Source organism: Pseudophryne corroboree, chromosome 1, assembly GCF_028390025.1.
Source record: "Pseudophryne corroboree isolate aPseCor3 chromosome 1, aPseCor3.hap2, whole genome shotgun sequence".
NCBI lineage: Eukaryota > Metazoa > Chordata > Amphibia > Anura > Myobatrachidae > Pseudophryne > Pseudophryne corroboree.
Window position 1 is genome coordinate 276,325,605 of NC_086444.1, and position 17,231 is coordinate 276,342,835.

Below are 17,231 nucleotides of genomic sequence, written 5' to 3' on the forward strand. Positions count from 1 at the left end.
CATAAACATAGCACTCAGGAATTCAGCATCATTATTATGAGTCTGTTGGAAACACATATATATGTCAAGATTGTTATTACCTCATTTTGCATTCCAGTCACACAATTGAGGCTGCTCTCTATGTATTGTAAACCTCAAATGCATTGTATTAAGTAAGCACGATACCTTGTTTCCCAATTCATATTATCCCTCTCTATAAATGATTTTCCATTACCGGCTTTGCGCTATAGGTCTGCTACAGACAAAATGTACACTTATTACATGGTGTCCAGTTTTTTCAGTGGGTCACATATCATTTGTAGTGCTCTATAGTTTTTTTTATTGTGGCCAAATCAAATATAAGGTTAAGAGCTTTACTGAAGATAAAACCTGGGGGGTTTTTTACACTATTTTTGTTACTGTCAACAGATTTCTGGTACTATAGCCAGCAGAAAGTTAAGGATTGCCCATTGTGTAGGAAAAATACATTCCACACAACTGTCATCCATATGCAGTATATAAATACATCCACTTTCCTGTATAGGAATTGGTTTTTAACATATAATAGATTTTAATGGTCCAGCACAGCTACCATGGTTTTAATGTGAAAAAAAAAATGCCCATAAACATCTTCATAATGCACAAGTGCCAGCATGCCCAGACATTAAATGTCTGCTGGTGCCTGTAGTCCGCTAGTAAAACAAATGTTAAAGACAAGACACAGACACTGAGTATTGTATCATTTATTAAATAACCACTATACCACACGTCCCTTGTTCTCCACTTTTATACAAAATCCTGGGATGATAGCCTCTGCAATCCATGTAGGCACCCATAGTCTTGATAAAACAAGAAGCCCAATGAGCTAGCTCTGTGGTGAGCCCCAGCGCAAGTGACAGGGTCACCCGTGGTCACTCTGCTGAAATGAATGGGGATGTGCTAATTAAGTTCTGTAAAATGAAACACAATCTAATGTTTCAATTGTTTTAGAAAAAATGTGTGGTTGCAATAATGTTACCTGTTTCAGTTTATGCTCAATTTCTTAAGTATATTGGCCCTCATTCCGAGTTGTTCCGTCCTTATTTTCCTTCGCATCGGTGCGATTTTCCGCTAACTGTGCATGCACAATGTTCGCACTGCGGCTGCGCCAAGTAAATTAGCTAAGAAGTTTGGTATTTTACTCACGTCATTATGAGGTTTTTTCTTTGTTCTGCTGATCGTAGTGTGATTGACAGGAAGTGGGTGTTTCTGGGCGGAAACTGGACGTTTTATGGGAGTGTGTGAAAAAACGCTGCCGTTTCTGGGATAAACGCGGGAGTGGCTGGAGAAACGGGGGAGTGGCTGGGCGAACGCTGGGTGTGTTTGTGACGTCAAACCAGGAGGACAAGCACTGAACTGATCGCACTGGAAGAGTAAGTCTCGAGCTACTCAGAAACTGCAAAGAAAAATCTTTTCGCTATGTTGCGAATACTTCGTTCGCAATTCTGCTAAGCTAAGATTCACTCCCAGAGGGCGGTGGCTTAGCGTGTGCACTGCTGCGAAAAGCGGCTAGCGAGCGAACAACTCGGAATGAGGGCCATTGTTATATGATGGAAACACGTAGTCATTGATTAAACCTGTTACTGACATACAGTCAAACCTAGACCTAGAACTTGAGAACTTGCAGCTGTAATGTATTGCATTAATATATTAGAGGAGAACGATACATATACATTTTATACAACTCTGTAAGCCTAAAAAGGCAGTTGAAGGAAATTCCATTCTGCTTAGTGGCGGAACTAGCGAGTGGTGGGCCCAAATGCTTTGGTCCCCCCTCATCCTGTCCAAGTCCAGCCCCTAACCGCTGGAGAGGATCTGCTGAGGGGGACCTGCTCAGGGCCAGAGAAATGGATACCTAGCAACAGTGCCGTAACTAGACATTTTAGCACTGTGTGCAAGAAACGGCATCGGAGCTCCCTCTGTGTAAAACAGGGGCAGTGCGTGTCATAGGTGCGCGCAAAAAATATAGGGGAAGGGGTGTGGCCACAAAATAATACCAATTCATATAATGATGCTCAGTAGTCTCCATTATTCAAATTACGCCGCACAGCAGCACAACTACACCAGGTAGAGCCCCTTTTACACATTATGGCGGACAGATTCCCCTTTTTACACATTATGGCAAACAGCGCCCCCTTTTTACACATTACGGCAGACAGCATCCCCCTTTTTTACACATTACGGCAGACAGTATCCCCTTTTTACACATTACGGCAGACAGCATCCCCCTTTTTTACACATTACGGCAGACAGTATCCCCTTTTTACACATTATGGCAGACAGAGTCCCCTTTTTTACACATTACAGCAGACAGTCCCCCTTTTTACACATTACGGCAGACAGCGTCCCCTTTCTTACACATTACGGCGGTGTGTGTGTGTAGTGTGTGTGTGTGTGTGTGTGTGTGTGTATATATATATATATATATATATATATATATGTGTGTGTGTATACTGTGTTCATTTCATTTGAATTGATAACAAAAAAAACCCCTCTTCTAGCTTAGGTTTTTGTGTTGAGCTGCCTTCAGGGCCAGTGCAAGGTTTCTTGTCACCTTGGCAAAGCTGCCTACTGCCCACCACCACCACCACCACACACACCAACTTTCCAGTTGTCCCTGATATAAAGGGGTCATCTTAGAAGTTTCACAGTCGCCGCTGTCTAATAAACGCCCCCTCAAAAAGCAATAGTTATGCCATTCTGTGGTGATCCCCAAGCATTGTGTAGTATATGGCAGGATCTATCAAATGGGATCCATATCAAATAAGACTGAGGGGGACAACATATAACAAGGACAATATGGGATAACTAGTACAAAAACAGACATAGGTGACTCTAAAGGGGAGGTAAGGAGAGGTGTCATTTGAGAGCTCTCCAGTGTATACTGTAGTGTATATGCAGTTTACTGTGAGAGCTCACAGGGGCAAGTCCCCGGGACTTACAGTTCGAAGTAATTCTGTTTCTGTGGCTCCTTTTCTGGATTACGATATCCCTTAGTAGGTTTAGGTGGTGATTGCTAGGGTAGCCGTTACTTGAGGTGCAATCCCGGCTAACGCATCTACCTTACTTTGCGGCTTCCCGATGTGCAGCTCCTCCCTGAAGCCCGCGCGGCTAGTCATTTGAGCCTGCGCAGGTGCTGAGACTTACGTGGGAGTCGGGACAGCCACCAGCGTCTGCAGGCTCAGCACTGCACTGTGGCGCTGTCAGTGACGGCTTTGCAGCGCAGCAGATTGGTAAATAAGATCCGATCTGCAGCGGGGGGCCCCTTCAGATAGTCAGAGAGGGGGACCCGGGGTACTTACTTCTAGTGACCCCTCCTTAATCCGGTTCTGCTCGCAGCACACAGCCTGAAAGCGTGGAGAGCGAAGCTAGGCTACGAGGGTACACATCTCCATTGATTGTGACACCCCAAAAACTTTTGGCAACCGTTTCTGTGTCGACCATTGTCATGCCGACGCTTCAACCCTGTCAACCTTTTGTACCCGTTGACCTTGCCCACTTTGCATGTCGACCATATGGGGTCAACCTATTGACTGTCTACGCAGACAGTGTATATCTTCTATACCACACCTGTAAGAGTTAGGCCTTCTGTAACATTAGACAATGGTTGGTAACTAAAGCTTCATTCTACTATTAATTAAGAATTAGGATTGGACAATAGCATGATAGGGTTCTGCAATTAAAATGCTGTTTTCATATTTCCCCCCCTAAAAATAAATAAATAAATAAATAAATACATGTGATAGAAGTTTGAATTAAAAACACCCCATAAATACATACAATTAATCAGTCATGCAAATACAGTTAAATATATTATGTTTCATTTCTATAGATGAGAAAAAATATATTTATGAAAGAGGTAAATCAGTTAAGTAACTATTACGTTATCTTGACAGACCTTAATAAAAGCACATTACAGTCTTTAAGCCTTTAGAAGTTACGGATTTGTCTAGATAACTTGAGGGTATGTGTAAAAGGGGCTCTACCTGGTGTAGTGGTGCTACTGTGCGGCGTAATTTGAATAACTCCTTTTATTTCCACTCCCTCAAGCTACAATGAGAATACCCTCATTTAGGAAAAATAAAATATCTGCTTAAAAACTTCCTATTTCCATCAGAATTCACCCTGGTAGCTGAGGGCATTATGCTTTTCATTGCCATGGTGGCTAAATTTGAAAAAAACAACAACAATGATTCTCAAAATTGGTTACACATCTAATTACTGTTCCCTAGACGTACTTGCTCACATGGCCCAGTGTCTGTATTATGCCATGGAGAAGTTTAACAAGGGCTTTCAGGAGAGTGCTATGATATATGCATTTACTGTACATTTTTGTCCTTACAGAGCCTATCGATTTTAGATGGCAGATGTGGTGAAGACTTAGATTGTGCTCCAGGAGAACCTGTGGTGAATGGAAATGGTAAGAGAGTTTTATGTAGATTATAGATAGTACAGGGAGTGATATAATCCTGGAACAACTGAGACACACATGGATGTCCCATTAATAAATATGATATGTGAAAAATGTCTTCATTAATTAAGTAAGGCGTCTCCATACTTTTAATATATGCAGAGCCAAATTAAGGCTTTGGGGGGCCAGGGGCACTTAAGACAGGGGGGCCCTAAAGTCTTAACTTGCTTGCAAATCTATCTGGTCGTACATACATGTCCACGGTGACGTGCAATTCTAATTTACCTATATACCTATCTATATACCCGTATGCATACATATATGATAATTGAGTCAGCATTGTGTCATGTCTCTGTGAATGAGGCGGAATAAAGGTCAGCCAAAGAATGGAGGTTGGACAGAGGATGGGATGGTGGAGGCAGGAATGGGATCAGACCTGACGGGCTAGCCTTTGCTCCCTACGTGCATCAATGAGGCTTGGTCACCCATGAACCTGTTGACGGTTCACCATTTGTCCTTTCTTGGTAGTACTTACCACCGCATACTGGGAACACCCCACAAGACCTGCCGTTTAGGAGATGCTCTGACACCGTCATCTAGCCATCCCAATTTGTCCCTTGTCAAAGTCACTATATCGCTGGCCCATTTTCCTGTTTCCTAACACCTGAGTCGCTAAGACGCTCTCCCATTTTCCTGCTTCCAACACATCGAACCGGATGTAATGATGCCCGAGTTCGGCGGCTGAGCAGGATGCCGGCCGAACTGGTGCGTTTTTTTAAAAATGGACAATCACTGACAAGACAAACCATGAACCCCTAGAAATATATTATCTGTAGTCCAGTGTCCTCCGTGGAAGCTCCCTAGTCTGGAGCCCGATATGCAGCTTACAGATTCGGTGGCACTCTGATAGAATGAAAGACCCACACAGGTAAACTTCAACGTTTCGTTGATTTATTTCAGCGTCATCAGGATAAAATGAAATAAATCAGCGAAACGTTGAAGTTTTACTGTGTACATTTCATTTGAATTAATAATAAAAAACAACCTTTTCTAGCTTACATTTTTATGTTGAACTGCCTTGCTGCACTCACTGCAGTGACTTGCAGCATGCTTCTCATCCAACATTGATTATCCCTTGCTTGATCATGTGCCCGCGCAGCCCGGCTTCCCGATGTCTCCTCCCGCGCAGCCCGTATTCCCGATGTCTCCTCCGTACAGCTCCTCCCTCAAGCCCGTGCGGCCAGTCGTTTGAGCCTGCACAGGTGCAGAGGCTTCCAATTAATATAATTTCCGTGGGACAGCCGCCAGCACCTGCAGCCTCAGCACTGCACTGTGGCGCTGTCAGTGACGGCTATGCGGCGCAGCAGATTGGTGAATAAGATCCCTTCAGAGAGCCGGAGAGGGGGGCCCAGGGTACATACCACCAGTGACCCCCCACTTTAACCCTGCTCTGAATATATGTGCTTATGAGAATGATTTTCTTTACAATATTTTAATGTTTACAAAATGGACATTGGGCCTAATTCAGACCTGGTCGCACGCAGGCTATTTTTTGCACTGCTGCGACCATGTAATCGCCGCCCACAGGGGAGGGGGAATTCGCTGTGCAGGGCTGCAAACGCTTGTGCAGAGAGCTGCACAAACAAAAGTTTGTGCATTCTCTGCACCGCTCAGGACTTACTCACCCTCTGCGATGAACCAGAACGGAACTGATGTCAGGATCCCTCCCTGGAAACGGCCGGGCACGCCTGCATTCGCATGGACACTCCCTGAAAACGGGCAGTTGATGCCCACGAACGGCCTCTTACTGTCAATCTTCTAGCGATCGCCAGTGCAATCACTTTCTTCGTTAGATCCATCGCTCCCTGGCGATGGCTGTCGCCAGGGAGCGACGCACCTGCGCATTGCGACCCATGTGCAGGCGCACTTCAGACCTGATTGCACCGCTGCCAAAAACGTCAGCGTGCGATCAGGTCTGAATGACCCCCATTGTGTCACAAGATTGTAAAGGCTGAGAATCACTTATTCATACTGCAGATCAGATGTGTATTAATGTTCTATAAAGGTAGTGGCCTTTTACTTCTGTGATCAATGGACTGTCCTGGTTTCTTCCTGCGCACCCAGTTGCTTGACCACAGAGTGTAACTGATACTGTGCACTTTAATGTGGAAGCGCTGACTCCCTCCTCCTGTACTGGAGGACAGAGGATCAGGTACTGGTGCAGGATACAACAGACCAAGGAATGAGATACCTAGAACAGGTGCTAGATTTATTAATACTGTAGCTGGTTTTCCCCACATCACCAGCAATTTTTACCTTCAAACAGCAGGGATAGTAAAGGTGAAAGCTGAAACTGTTTGGTGTTCTCAGAAGACCATAAGTGAATCATACTGTGTGATCTGTCTGGCCATTCAGTACATGAGGAGTCCTTGTTAATTATGAGGGCAACCATTATTTATAGATTATGGGGGCAAAAAATAAATTATCTCATGGGGCAAAATTATTTTACAAATATATGAAGGAATCCGATTTAACAATTGATTATACTAAGAAGACAGTTTTATTTTAACATTATATTAAGGAGGAAATATATTTTATTAATGATGTTATGGGGCAATAATATTGGATAGTTAATGGGGCAATAATTATTTATGATGGAGAGAATACTATTTACTTAATCTTGTGCGTTAGGCATTTGTTAAATTGCAAGGATACATACATTTGGAAACAGCTGTTTTCTGATTTTGTACATAGACCAATCAATATTTAATTAAACAATTCAATATCTTTATTACATTGGAGTGCATGCTGAGTATTTACTTCTCCATCCTCCTGTACACCCAGATATATTGCCTTTGCTGTAGTGGTGGCCTAATGTCAAAGAACATTTATCAAGGAAGTAACAATGTACTGTATAACTGGCTGGTCTGCTGATCCACAGGAGGCCGAGTCCTTTACCAGCTGCCCACCCTCATCTGTATATACTATAAAGACACGTGTATCCCTTCTTCTCCCACCATACTGTGGCAGATACTTGTCAGGGAGAACATAACAGACTCTCTGGTCTTACAGGTATGAAAACTGGGAGATGTGTAAGGTTGGACAGTGCCCATTCCACTTGTGAGATCTATGGCTGGTGTCCTGTAGAGAATGCATCCTCAATTAGGTAATTCAACTGGTTGTAAACTAATATTTATATAGCAATCCTTAATTGTTTGCTATATCAGTTGTATCAGTTTCTAAGGTTTCACTGTGCATACTTGGCCTCCTGTGTCGGCGCTACTGCGTCTTCAGTCAGCGACATGACCACGTCTGGCTAGTCACCCCTTGTTACATCCCAGTGACACCCACTGAAAATCACTCTATCTGTGTGCAACTTTGGTCTGCGCCTCAGAGCGGTATCCATTGGGACGCAATGTGCAGTGGGAGTGGGATGCATGGGCAGACTAAAAACATTGTCCGCTGGGTGCATCTGTCTAACAGGCCCGGTGTACCCTGTGCAAACCATTGTTTGTGGGTTTTATTAAAACATCCTGCTCTGCTTTCTTACTGACATGTTATACATAAGAGAAGGGGAGACAGTCATTATATGGAAAGTAGTGTACAAATATACTGTTTACAGGCAGGCAGTAAGACAAATATAGCTATTTTCTCTGCTTTCTTACTGACATGTTATACATAAGAGAAGGGGAGACAGTCATTACATGGAAAGTAGTGTACAAATATACTGTTTACAGGCAGGCAGTAAGACAAATATAGGTATTTTCTCTGCTTTCTTACTGCCATGTTATACATAAGAGGACACAGTCATTATATGGAAAGTAGTGTACAAATATACTGTTTACAGGCAGGCAGTAAGACAAATATAGGTATTTTCTCTGCTTTCTTACTGACATGTTATACATAAGAGAAGGGGAGACAGTCATTACATGGAAAGTAGTGTACAAATATACTGTTTCCAGGCGGTATCCGGACTCCAGGTCGACAACAAAAAGGTCGACACACCTTAGGTCGCCGCCAATTGGTCGAAACACCTTAGGTCGACATGGACAAAAGGTCGACATGGACAAAAGGTCGACATGGGCAAAAGGTCGACGGGAACAAGGTCGACATGGAAAAAGGTCGACATGAGTTTTTCACAATTTTTTTCTTTTTTGGAACCTTTTCATACTTAACGATCCACGTGGACTACGATTGGAACGGTAATCTGTGCCGAGCGAAGCGGAGCGGAGCGAAGGCACCATGCCCGAAGCATGGCGAGCGGACGCGGTGCACTAATTGGGGTTCCCGGTCACTCTACGAAGAAAACGACACCCAAAAAACATAAAAAACTCATGTCGACCTTTTTCCATGTCGACCTTTTCCATGTCGACCTTTTGTCCCTGTCGACCTTTTGTCCATGTCGACCTAAGGTGTGTCGACCAATTGGCGTCGACCTAAGGTGTGTCGACCTTTTTGTTGTCGACCTGGAGTCCCAGACCCTTCCAGGCAGTAAGTAAGACAAATATAGGTATTTTCTCTGCTTTCTTACTGACATGTTATACATAAGAGAAGGGGACACAGTCATTATATGGAAAGTAGTGTACAAATAACTGTTTCCAGGCAGTAAGTAAGACAAATATAGGTATTTTATGAGTAAATGATTGTTCTTCGTCTTCTTTGTTTAGGAAAACTCCTTTAAAAGAAGCAGAAAACTTCACACTTTTAATAAAAAATTCAATTTATTTTGAAAAATTCAATTTTTCAAGGTAAGCATTTTTATTTCCCAAACAATATACTTACAACATGTTAAGAGGTCTGTAAGATACAGAACCATTCCTTGTATGACTTTATCTACCATATAAGAAGCACAGGCCTAGACTGGCAAATTATTGCTATTTTCCTAAAAGGTTCCATCCTAGCTGCTAAGCTTAAAATGCTTGTAGTCATGGACGTAGCAGTAGTGCAGAGGTGGCATTGCTGTGGGGTGCCAGAGGGTTAGGATACCCAGATCCAGCTCATATGGCTGTTTACCAAGTTCCTGGAATAGCCCATTAAAAAATTGTTTCTGGCCTGTTTCCAGCCTGAAAGGGGGGCTCATGAACACTCATATAGGTGGCTATCTCTCCCTCCCTCTCAGTAATGCCCCACACTAATATCATCTCGCGCCCATTTCACCCTCACAGGCACAGCTGAGCTAATCAGTGAGCCCAGCAAAAATAAACACACACACTTTAGACAATTGTCACAGAGCAACACTTGCTGTATTGTCCATCAAATATACAATTCTCCATTACGGTGTCATTCTTATTGCATGTTACTCACAACCACCATCTTGTTTGAAAAGGGCAAACACACTGAAGACATCAGACAAAACATATTTTAAAAGCTGCAAATACGATCCAGTCTCCAGCCCATACTGCCCGGTCTTCACAATCAAAGAGATTATATCAAAATCCAGGCACAGCTTTGAAGAACTGTCATTCCTGGTACGTTTCTTCAGTTTTTACTTAAACCATGTGAAAATAGCTATTCAGAGTGGTAATATTTAAGCTTCTATGGGGGGGGGGGGGGGGGGGGGGGGGGGGAATGTTGCTTTGATTCTACAGAGGACATGTGTTAAGAGATACCCGTAGCAACCAATCTTCTAGCTATTATTTATCATGTACATTCTATGAAATTATAAATTGTAATCTGACTGGTTGCTGTGAGGAACTTCTCCACCCATCTTTACAGGGTTTGATACCTTTCCCCCATGAACATAAGAAAGTAATGAGCACAAATCCAGTATTCAAAGAGCTTTCCTCATTGGTCAAGCAAATAATGTATCATCCTGCTCAGCGTCCAATGAGTGGGGACAGGATCTATCTTTATTCTGACATGATGCTACTGGCAGGGGCGTTTAAAGAGAGGAGGGGATCTGCGTGCAGCTTCCGTTGTGGGCCCCCTCCTCTCTGGCAGCTAGTAGACTCTGACATACTGCCAGAGCCTACTGTGCAAGCGCAGGTCTCCGGGAACATGGTGCCTGTGTCTTGTTTCCGGGGACACCTCCAGTACGCATGCGCAAATCATTTGGCGTCCATTTTCCAAATGATTTGTGCCCACACTGCAGGGGCGCCGCCGCAGGACTCTGGAGGGGTAAGTATACACTATGGGTGCAGTGTGTGCGGTGTGGGCCACCCCTGGACCCAGGGGCCCTTGTGCACCACACACACTGCACCCATTATAGAAATACCTATGGCTACTGGATTTCTGTCGCTGTGTCTGCTGTTTTGTATACTCACAAGGATTTTTGCAGCAAGATAGTACAGAATGGGGATGGAAGATCCTTTGCCCCAGGTGAAGAACAGAAATAGGTAGATTTGGTCATTAGCTAAATGATATGGGATTGGTGCATAACGCCCATGATTTGTTTATACATATATTTGGCAGAAGGGGACTAGATGAAGAGATGCAAATGGTGGAGCTTCATTTCAGTAATGTCAGATTCTCTGGCTGTCCACAAAGCCTCTAAAGATCTACACAAACACCAATGTATATACAATATGGCATTAAACAGGTTTAGGAAATTCTTGGAACACATGTTGAAATCAAATAATAGTTCTGAATCAGGATTTCCCATATAAATATAACAGCAACCATCATGCAGCAAACAAATTCCATAAAATTAAACATGTTAAAAGTAATCCATTAACAAACAAAAATTAAAAATTAAAAAATTATCAGAAAGGCAAATATCACAGTTGGAAATAAAAATATTTTGGGTTTATGCACGTGGACCTGTATCAATTATATTTGAAGAGAAAAGAGACATATACAAATACTAGTGAACAGTGGTGGATTTTACCTATGGGCTGCAGCCGCCCTTCCCTGTTAAAATCCGCCACCTTGCTCAGTGTTAGTGAAGCCAGATGCAGTTCATGACTGCACTGGCTACACCGTGACTGGCAGCGACTTCCTATTGGAAGTCACACTTGTCAGTCACAGACACTACAGGCAGTCCTATTGGGAGGTGTTTCCTCCCTCTGGGACTGCCAGACCAGGCTGCGATTAGCAGAGAGCTTGCTTCCTGTAAGAAGCTAGCTTCCTGCCTCGTCATTCCTAGCCAGCTTGTATGGACTGTAGCTGATGCAGTTAATAGAAGCCGGGTGATTGCACATGCTCAGTCCAGCCAATGCTGGTGCACATGCGCTGGACCCAGCATCCATTGCACAGGTGCCAAGACCTGTCCGATGGGCTGACTGTCTCCTCTTGCTCTCCACTCTTTGGGCACGCACGGGTAGCAGCAACCCCCCTACCACCCCTAGTTAGGAACCACCATTGACTTTCTAGTCATAGACGCATTGGATGAGTGCGTTTATTGAAGGGGCCACTATAAAACTATTCTTGCTTAAGCAGGTGATACATTATGCAATTATCGGCCCTGATCCGCAGATTATTTTACAAAGAAACATTTGGATTTTACAAAGAAACATTTGGAACAATAATTATTCCAAATACAGATGTGCAGATATTATTTTTAATATTGTACTCACCAATACCTGCCATTGCTCACCGTAACTTCCTTTTTTACATTTTCATAAACAATCTAACAAAACTGCACTTGCTATACTTGTATACTTTGTTTCTCTAACGTCCTAGTGGATGCTGGGGACTCCGTAAGGACCATGGGGAATAGACGAGCTCCGCAGAAGACTGGGCACTCTAAGAAAGATTTAGTACTACTGGTGTGCACTGGCTCCTCCCTCTATGCCCCTCCTCCAGACCTCAGTTAGAATCTGTGCCCGGACAGAGCTGGGTGCATTTTAGTGAGCTCTCCTGAGCTTGCTAATAAGAAAGTATTTTAGTTAGGTTTTTTTTTTATTTTCAGAGAGTTTCTGCTGGCAACAGACTCTCTGTTACGTGGGACTGAGGGGAGAGAAGCAAACCTACTAACTGCGGCTAGGTTGCGCTTCTTAGGCTACTGGACACCATTAGCTCCAGAGGGATCGAACACAGGACCTGACCTTGTCGTCCGTTCCCGGAGCCGCGCCGCCGTCCCCCTCGCAGAGCCAGAAGTCAGAAGCCGGCGGGTTGAAGAAAGAAGACGTCAAAATCGGCGGCAGAAGACTCCTGTCTTCATATAAGGTAGCGCACAGCACTGCAGCTGTGCGCCATTGCGCCCACACTAACCCACACACTCCGGTCACTGTAGGGTGCAGGGCGCAGGGGGGGGGCGCCCTGGGCAGCAATAAGATACCTCCTGGCAAAAGCAGCATATATACAGTTGGACACTGTTATATGCATGAGCCCCCGCCATTAATTTTACACAAAATCGCGGGACAGAAGCCCGCCGCTGAGGGGGCGGGGCCTTCTTCCTCAGCACTCACCAGCGCCATTTTCTCTCCACAGCTCCGCTGAGAGGAAGCTCCCCAGGCTCTCCCCTGCAGACTCACGGTAGAAAGGGTAAAAAGAGAGGGGGGGCACATAAATTTAGCGCATTTAATATATATACAGCAGCTACTGGGTAAACACTAAGTTACTGTGTGATTCCTGGGTCATATAGCGCTGGGGTGTGTGCTGGCATACTCTCTCTCTGTCTCTCCAAAAGGCCTTGTGGGGGTCCTGTCCTCATATAGAGCATCCCCTGTGTGTGTGGTGTGTCGGTACGCGTGTGTCGACATGTTTGACGAAGAGGGCTATGTGGAGGCAGAGCAAGTACAGATGAATGAGGTGTCTCCGCCGACGGCGCCGACACCTGATTGGATGGATATGTGGAAGGTGTTAAATGATAATGTAAACTCCTTACATAAAAGGTTGGATAAAGCTGATGCCTTGGGACAGTCGGGGTCTCAGCCCATGCCTGATCCTACAGTGCAGAGGCCGTCAGGGTCTCAGAAGCGCCCACTATCCAAAATGGTTGACACAGATATCGACACGGATTCTGACTCCAGTGTCGATGACGATGATGCAAAATTGCAGCCTAAAATGGCTAAAGCCATCCGCTACATGATTATAGCAATGAAGGATGTATTGCACATATCAGAGGTAAACCCTGTCCCTGACAAAAGGGTGTATATGTATGGGGAGAAAAAGCAAGAGGTGACTTTTCCCCCTTCACATGAGTTAAATGAATTATGTGAAAAAGCGTGGGATTCCCCCGATAAGAAAGTGCTGATTTCCAAAAGGTTACTTATGGCGTACCCTTTCCCGCCAACGGACAGGATGCGCTGGGAATCCTCCCCTAGGGTAGATAAAGCTCTGACACGCTTATCTAAGAAGGTGGCCCTGCCGTCACAGGATACGGCCGCCCTAAAGGATCCTGCAGATAGGAAGCAGGAAAGTATCCTGAAGTCTGTTTATGCACACTCAGGTACTATACTGAGGCCGGCTATTGCGTCGGCCTGGATGTGTAGTGCTGTAGCAGCATGGACAGATAATCTGTCTGAGGAAATGGATACCTTAGACAAGGATACCATTTTACTGACCCTGGGGCATATAAAAGACGCTGTCCTATATATGAGGGATGCCCAGAGGGACATTTGCCTACTGGGCTCTAGAATAAATGCAATGTCAATTTCTGCCAGAAGGGTCCTGTGGACTCGGCAATGGACAGGTGATGCCGACTCCAAAAAGCACATGGAGGCAGTGCCGGCGCTAACACTAGGCAGCTTTAGGCAGCTGCCTAGGGGCGGCGACCACTGGAGGGCGGCACCACACACTGATTAAATTAACAGCTGGCAGCTCCCCCTGCGATTGGCTCCCACGTCATGTTGCCCGTCCCCCCCCCCCCCTCTGCGATTGGGCTCCCCCATATGTTACCCGCTCCCCCCCGTAATTGTGTTCACGAATGTTACCCGCCCCCCCCCCCCACTCCAGCATCTTGTTCTCCGCTCCCCCCCCCCCTCCGCGATTGGCTCCTGTATGTTGTCACCGGCTCCCCCCTCCTCCCCCCTCAATTGGACTCCAGCTCTGCCAGTGATGCTGCAGTCTCGTGGGCACAGCTGCAGATCCACCCCGCCTGAGCTCTATCTACTGCTGGACACTAGAAAGGATCCTGCGGCACTAGGAACCAGCTGCACTGCTCTGCTGCTGCTGGCACTATCGCAGGGTAGAGATGAGCCTTGAGCGGATGAGTGGGAGGGGACCAGGGCCGGCCCTATTATTACTAAGCGTATGCGACAGTGAGAGGGGCGCCGGGCAGCCTGGGCCATGCCCCCAGCCTATCTGGAAGGCCAAGCTGCATCCCCGGCTTTGTCGGCTCCCGCAGGGGTCCTGTCTCAGCAGCGGCTCCCTCTAGACGCCGGGCGGCCCACGGCTGTGCGGCGATTGGCTGGGCCTTGCGTGTTACTAAAACTGTGTCTGGTCCTGGTAAGCAAGATAACCTGGAGCCCCATATTCTTCCATTACCGGAGCCACCATCTGGCAGTGACAGGTAATATACGGAATATATTATGTAGCAGCAGCGCAAGTGAATGGGCTAACCCCTCCTCCCACTGTTACCAGGTTAATCCCCCATACCTCCCACTGTTACCAGGCTAATCTCCTCCACCCCCCCCCCCCACCCCCGTCACCAGGTTAACCCACTTTCGATACTGATCACACCTCCTCCCCCTGTTACCAGGGTAATCCCCCCTCCCTCACCAGCCTAATCTCCCCTCCCCTCCTCTCCCTGTCACCAGGCTAACTCCCTCAGCAAACTAATCCCCCTCCTCCCCCTGTCACCAGGCTGACCCACCCCCCTCACCAAAGTAATCACCCCTCCTCACCAGGTTAACCCCCCCTCACCAGCCTAATCCCCCCCTCCTCCCCCTGTCACCAGGCTCACCCCCTCAGCAAACTAATCCCCCTCCTCCCCCTGTCACCAGGTTAATCCCCCCTCCTCGCCCCCTCACCAGCCTAATCCCCCTCCTCCTGTCAGCTGGCTAGCCCAACCCCCTCACCAAATGAATCCCCACTCCTCTTCCTCTCACTAGGCTAACTCCCCCTCCTGCCCCTGTCACCAGCTAATTCCCCTCCCTGTCACCAGGCTAATCCCCCCCCTCCCCCTGTCACTAGGCTAACCCCCCCCCCCCCCCCCCTCCCCAGCATATCCACCCCTCCTCCCACTGTTCAGGCTAACCCCCCTACAGACATATCACTCTTCCTCCCCCTGTCACCAGGTGGACACCCCCCCCCCGCCAGGCTAATTCCCCCACTCCCTCCGTCACCCGGCTACTCCCCCCTCTTCCCTCCCTCACCCGGCTAATCACCCCCTCTTCTCCTTGTCACCAGGCTAATACCCCTCCTCCCCTGTCACCAGGCTGATCCCCCACTTCCTCACCAGAACACCAGACTGTTTCTCTAACGTCCTAGTGGATGCTGGGGACTCCGTCAGGACCATGGGAATAGCGGCTCCGCAGGAGACAGGGCACATCTAAAGAAAGCTTTTAGGATCACATGGTGTGTACTGGCTCCTCCCCCTATGACCCTCCTCCAAGCCCCAGTTAGGTTTTTGTGCCCGTCCGAGCAGGGTGCAATCTAGGTGGCTCTCCTAAAGAGCTGCTTAGAAAAAGTTTTTTTAGGTTTTAAATCTCAGTGAGTCCTGCTGGCAACAAGCTCACTGCATCGAGGGACTTAGGGGAGAGATTTTCAACTCACCTGCGTGCAGGATGGATTGGAGTCTTAGGCTACTGGACATAGCTTCAGAGGGAGTCGGAACACAGGTCATCCTGGGGTTCGTCCCGGAGCCGCACCGCCGACCCCCCTTACAGATGCTGAAGATCGGAGGTCCGGAAACAGGCGGCAGAAGACTCTTCAGTCTTCATGAAGGTAGCGCACAGCACGGCAGCTGTGCGCCATTGTTGCTACACACTTCTCACTGACCTGTCACGGAGGGTGCAGGGCGCTGCTGGGGGCGCCCTGGGCAGCAATATTAAATACCTTTAGTGGCAAAGAATACATCACATATAGCCATTAAGGCTATATGTATGTATTTAACCCAGGCCAGATTTCTCAAAACCCGGGAGAAAAGCCCGCCGAAAAGGGGGCGGAGCTTATTCTCCTCAGCACTCGGCGCCATTTTCCTGCTCAGCTCCGCTGTGAGGAAGGCTCCCAGGACTCTCCCCTGCACTGCACTACAGAAACAGGGTAACAAAGAGAAGGGGGGCATAAATTGGCGATATTTATATATTAAAAGCGCTTATAACAAAAACAACACCTTTTAGGGTTGTTTATATACATTTATAGCGCTTTTGGTGTGTGCTGGCAAACTCTCCCTCTGTCTCCCCAAAGGGCTAAGGGGGTCCTGTCTTCGATTAGAGCATTCCCTGTGTGGCTGCTGTGTGTCGGTACGTGTGTGTCGACATGTATGAGGACGATGTTGGTGTGGAGGCAGAGCAATTGCCGGTAATGGTGATGTCACCCCCTAGGGAGTCGACACCGGAATGGATGGCTTTAGTTATGGAATTACGTGATAATGTTAGTACATTACAAAAGTCAGTTGACGAAATGAGACGGCCGGAAAACCAGTCAGTACCGGCTCAGGCGTCTCAGACACCGTCAGGGGCTGTAAAACGTCCCTTACCTCAGTCAGTCGACACGGGTACCGACACAGATGAATCTAGTGTCGACGGTGAAGAAACAAACGTATTTTCCAACAGGGCCACACGTTATATGATCACGGCAATGAAGGAGGTTTTGCAGATCTCTGATACTGCTGGTACCTCAAAAAGGGGTATTATGTGGGGGGTGAAAAAACTACCTGTAGCTTTTCCAGAATCAGAGGAATTGAATGACGTGTGTGATGAAGCGTGGGTTAACCCAGATAGAAAACTGCTAATTTCTAAGAAGTTATTGGCATTAT

The 17,231-nt window shown here is 46.6% G+C and overlaps 1 protein-coding gene across 1 annotated transcript in view; it reads left to right on the forward strand.

Moving 5' to 3' along the window:
- The window catches only part of P2RX6 (purinergic receptor P2X 6), a 125,901-nt gene that overhangs the window by 54,121 nt on the left and 54,549 nt on the right, over positions 1-17,231 (forward strand). The window contains exons 4-7 of the mRNA XM_063964288.1: positions 4,363-4,438; positions 7,502-7,595; positions 9,097-9,177; positions 9,756-9,897. Of these exons, the coding sequence (XP_063820358.1) occupies positions 4,363-4,438; positions 7,502-7,595; positions 9,097-9,177; positions 9,756-9,897 (393 nt within the window). The remainder of the gene's footprint in view (positions 1-4,362; positions 4,439-7,501; positions 7,596-9,096; positions 9,178-9,755; positions 9,898-17,231) is intronic.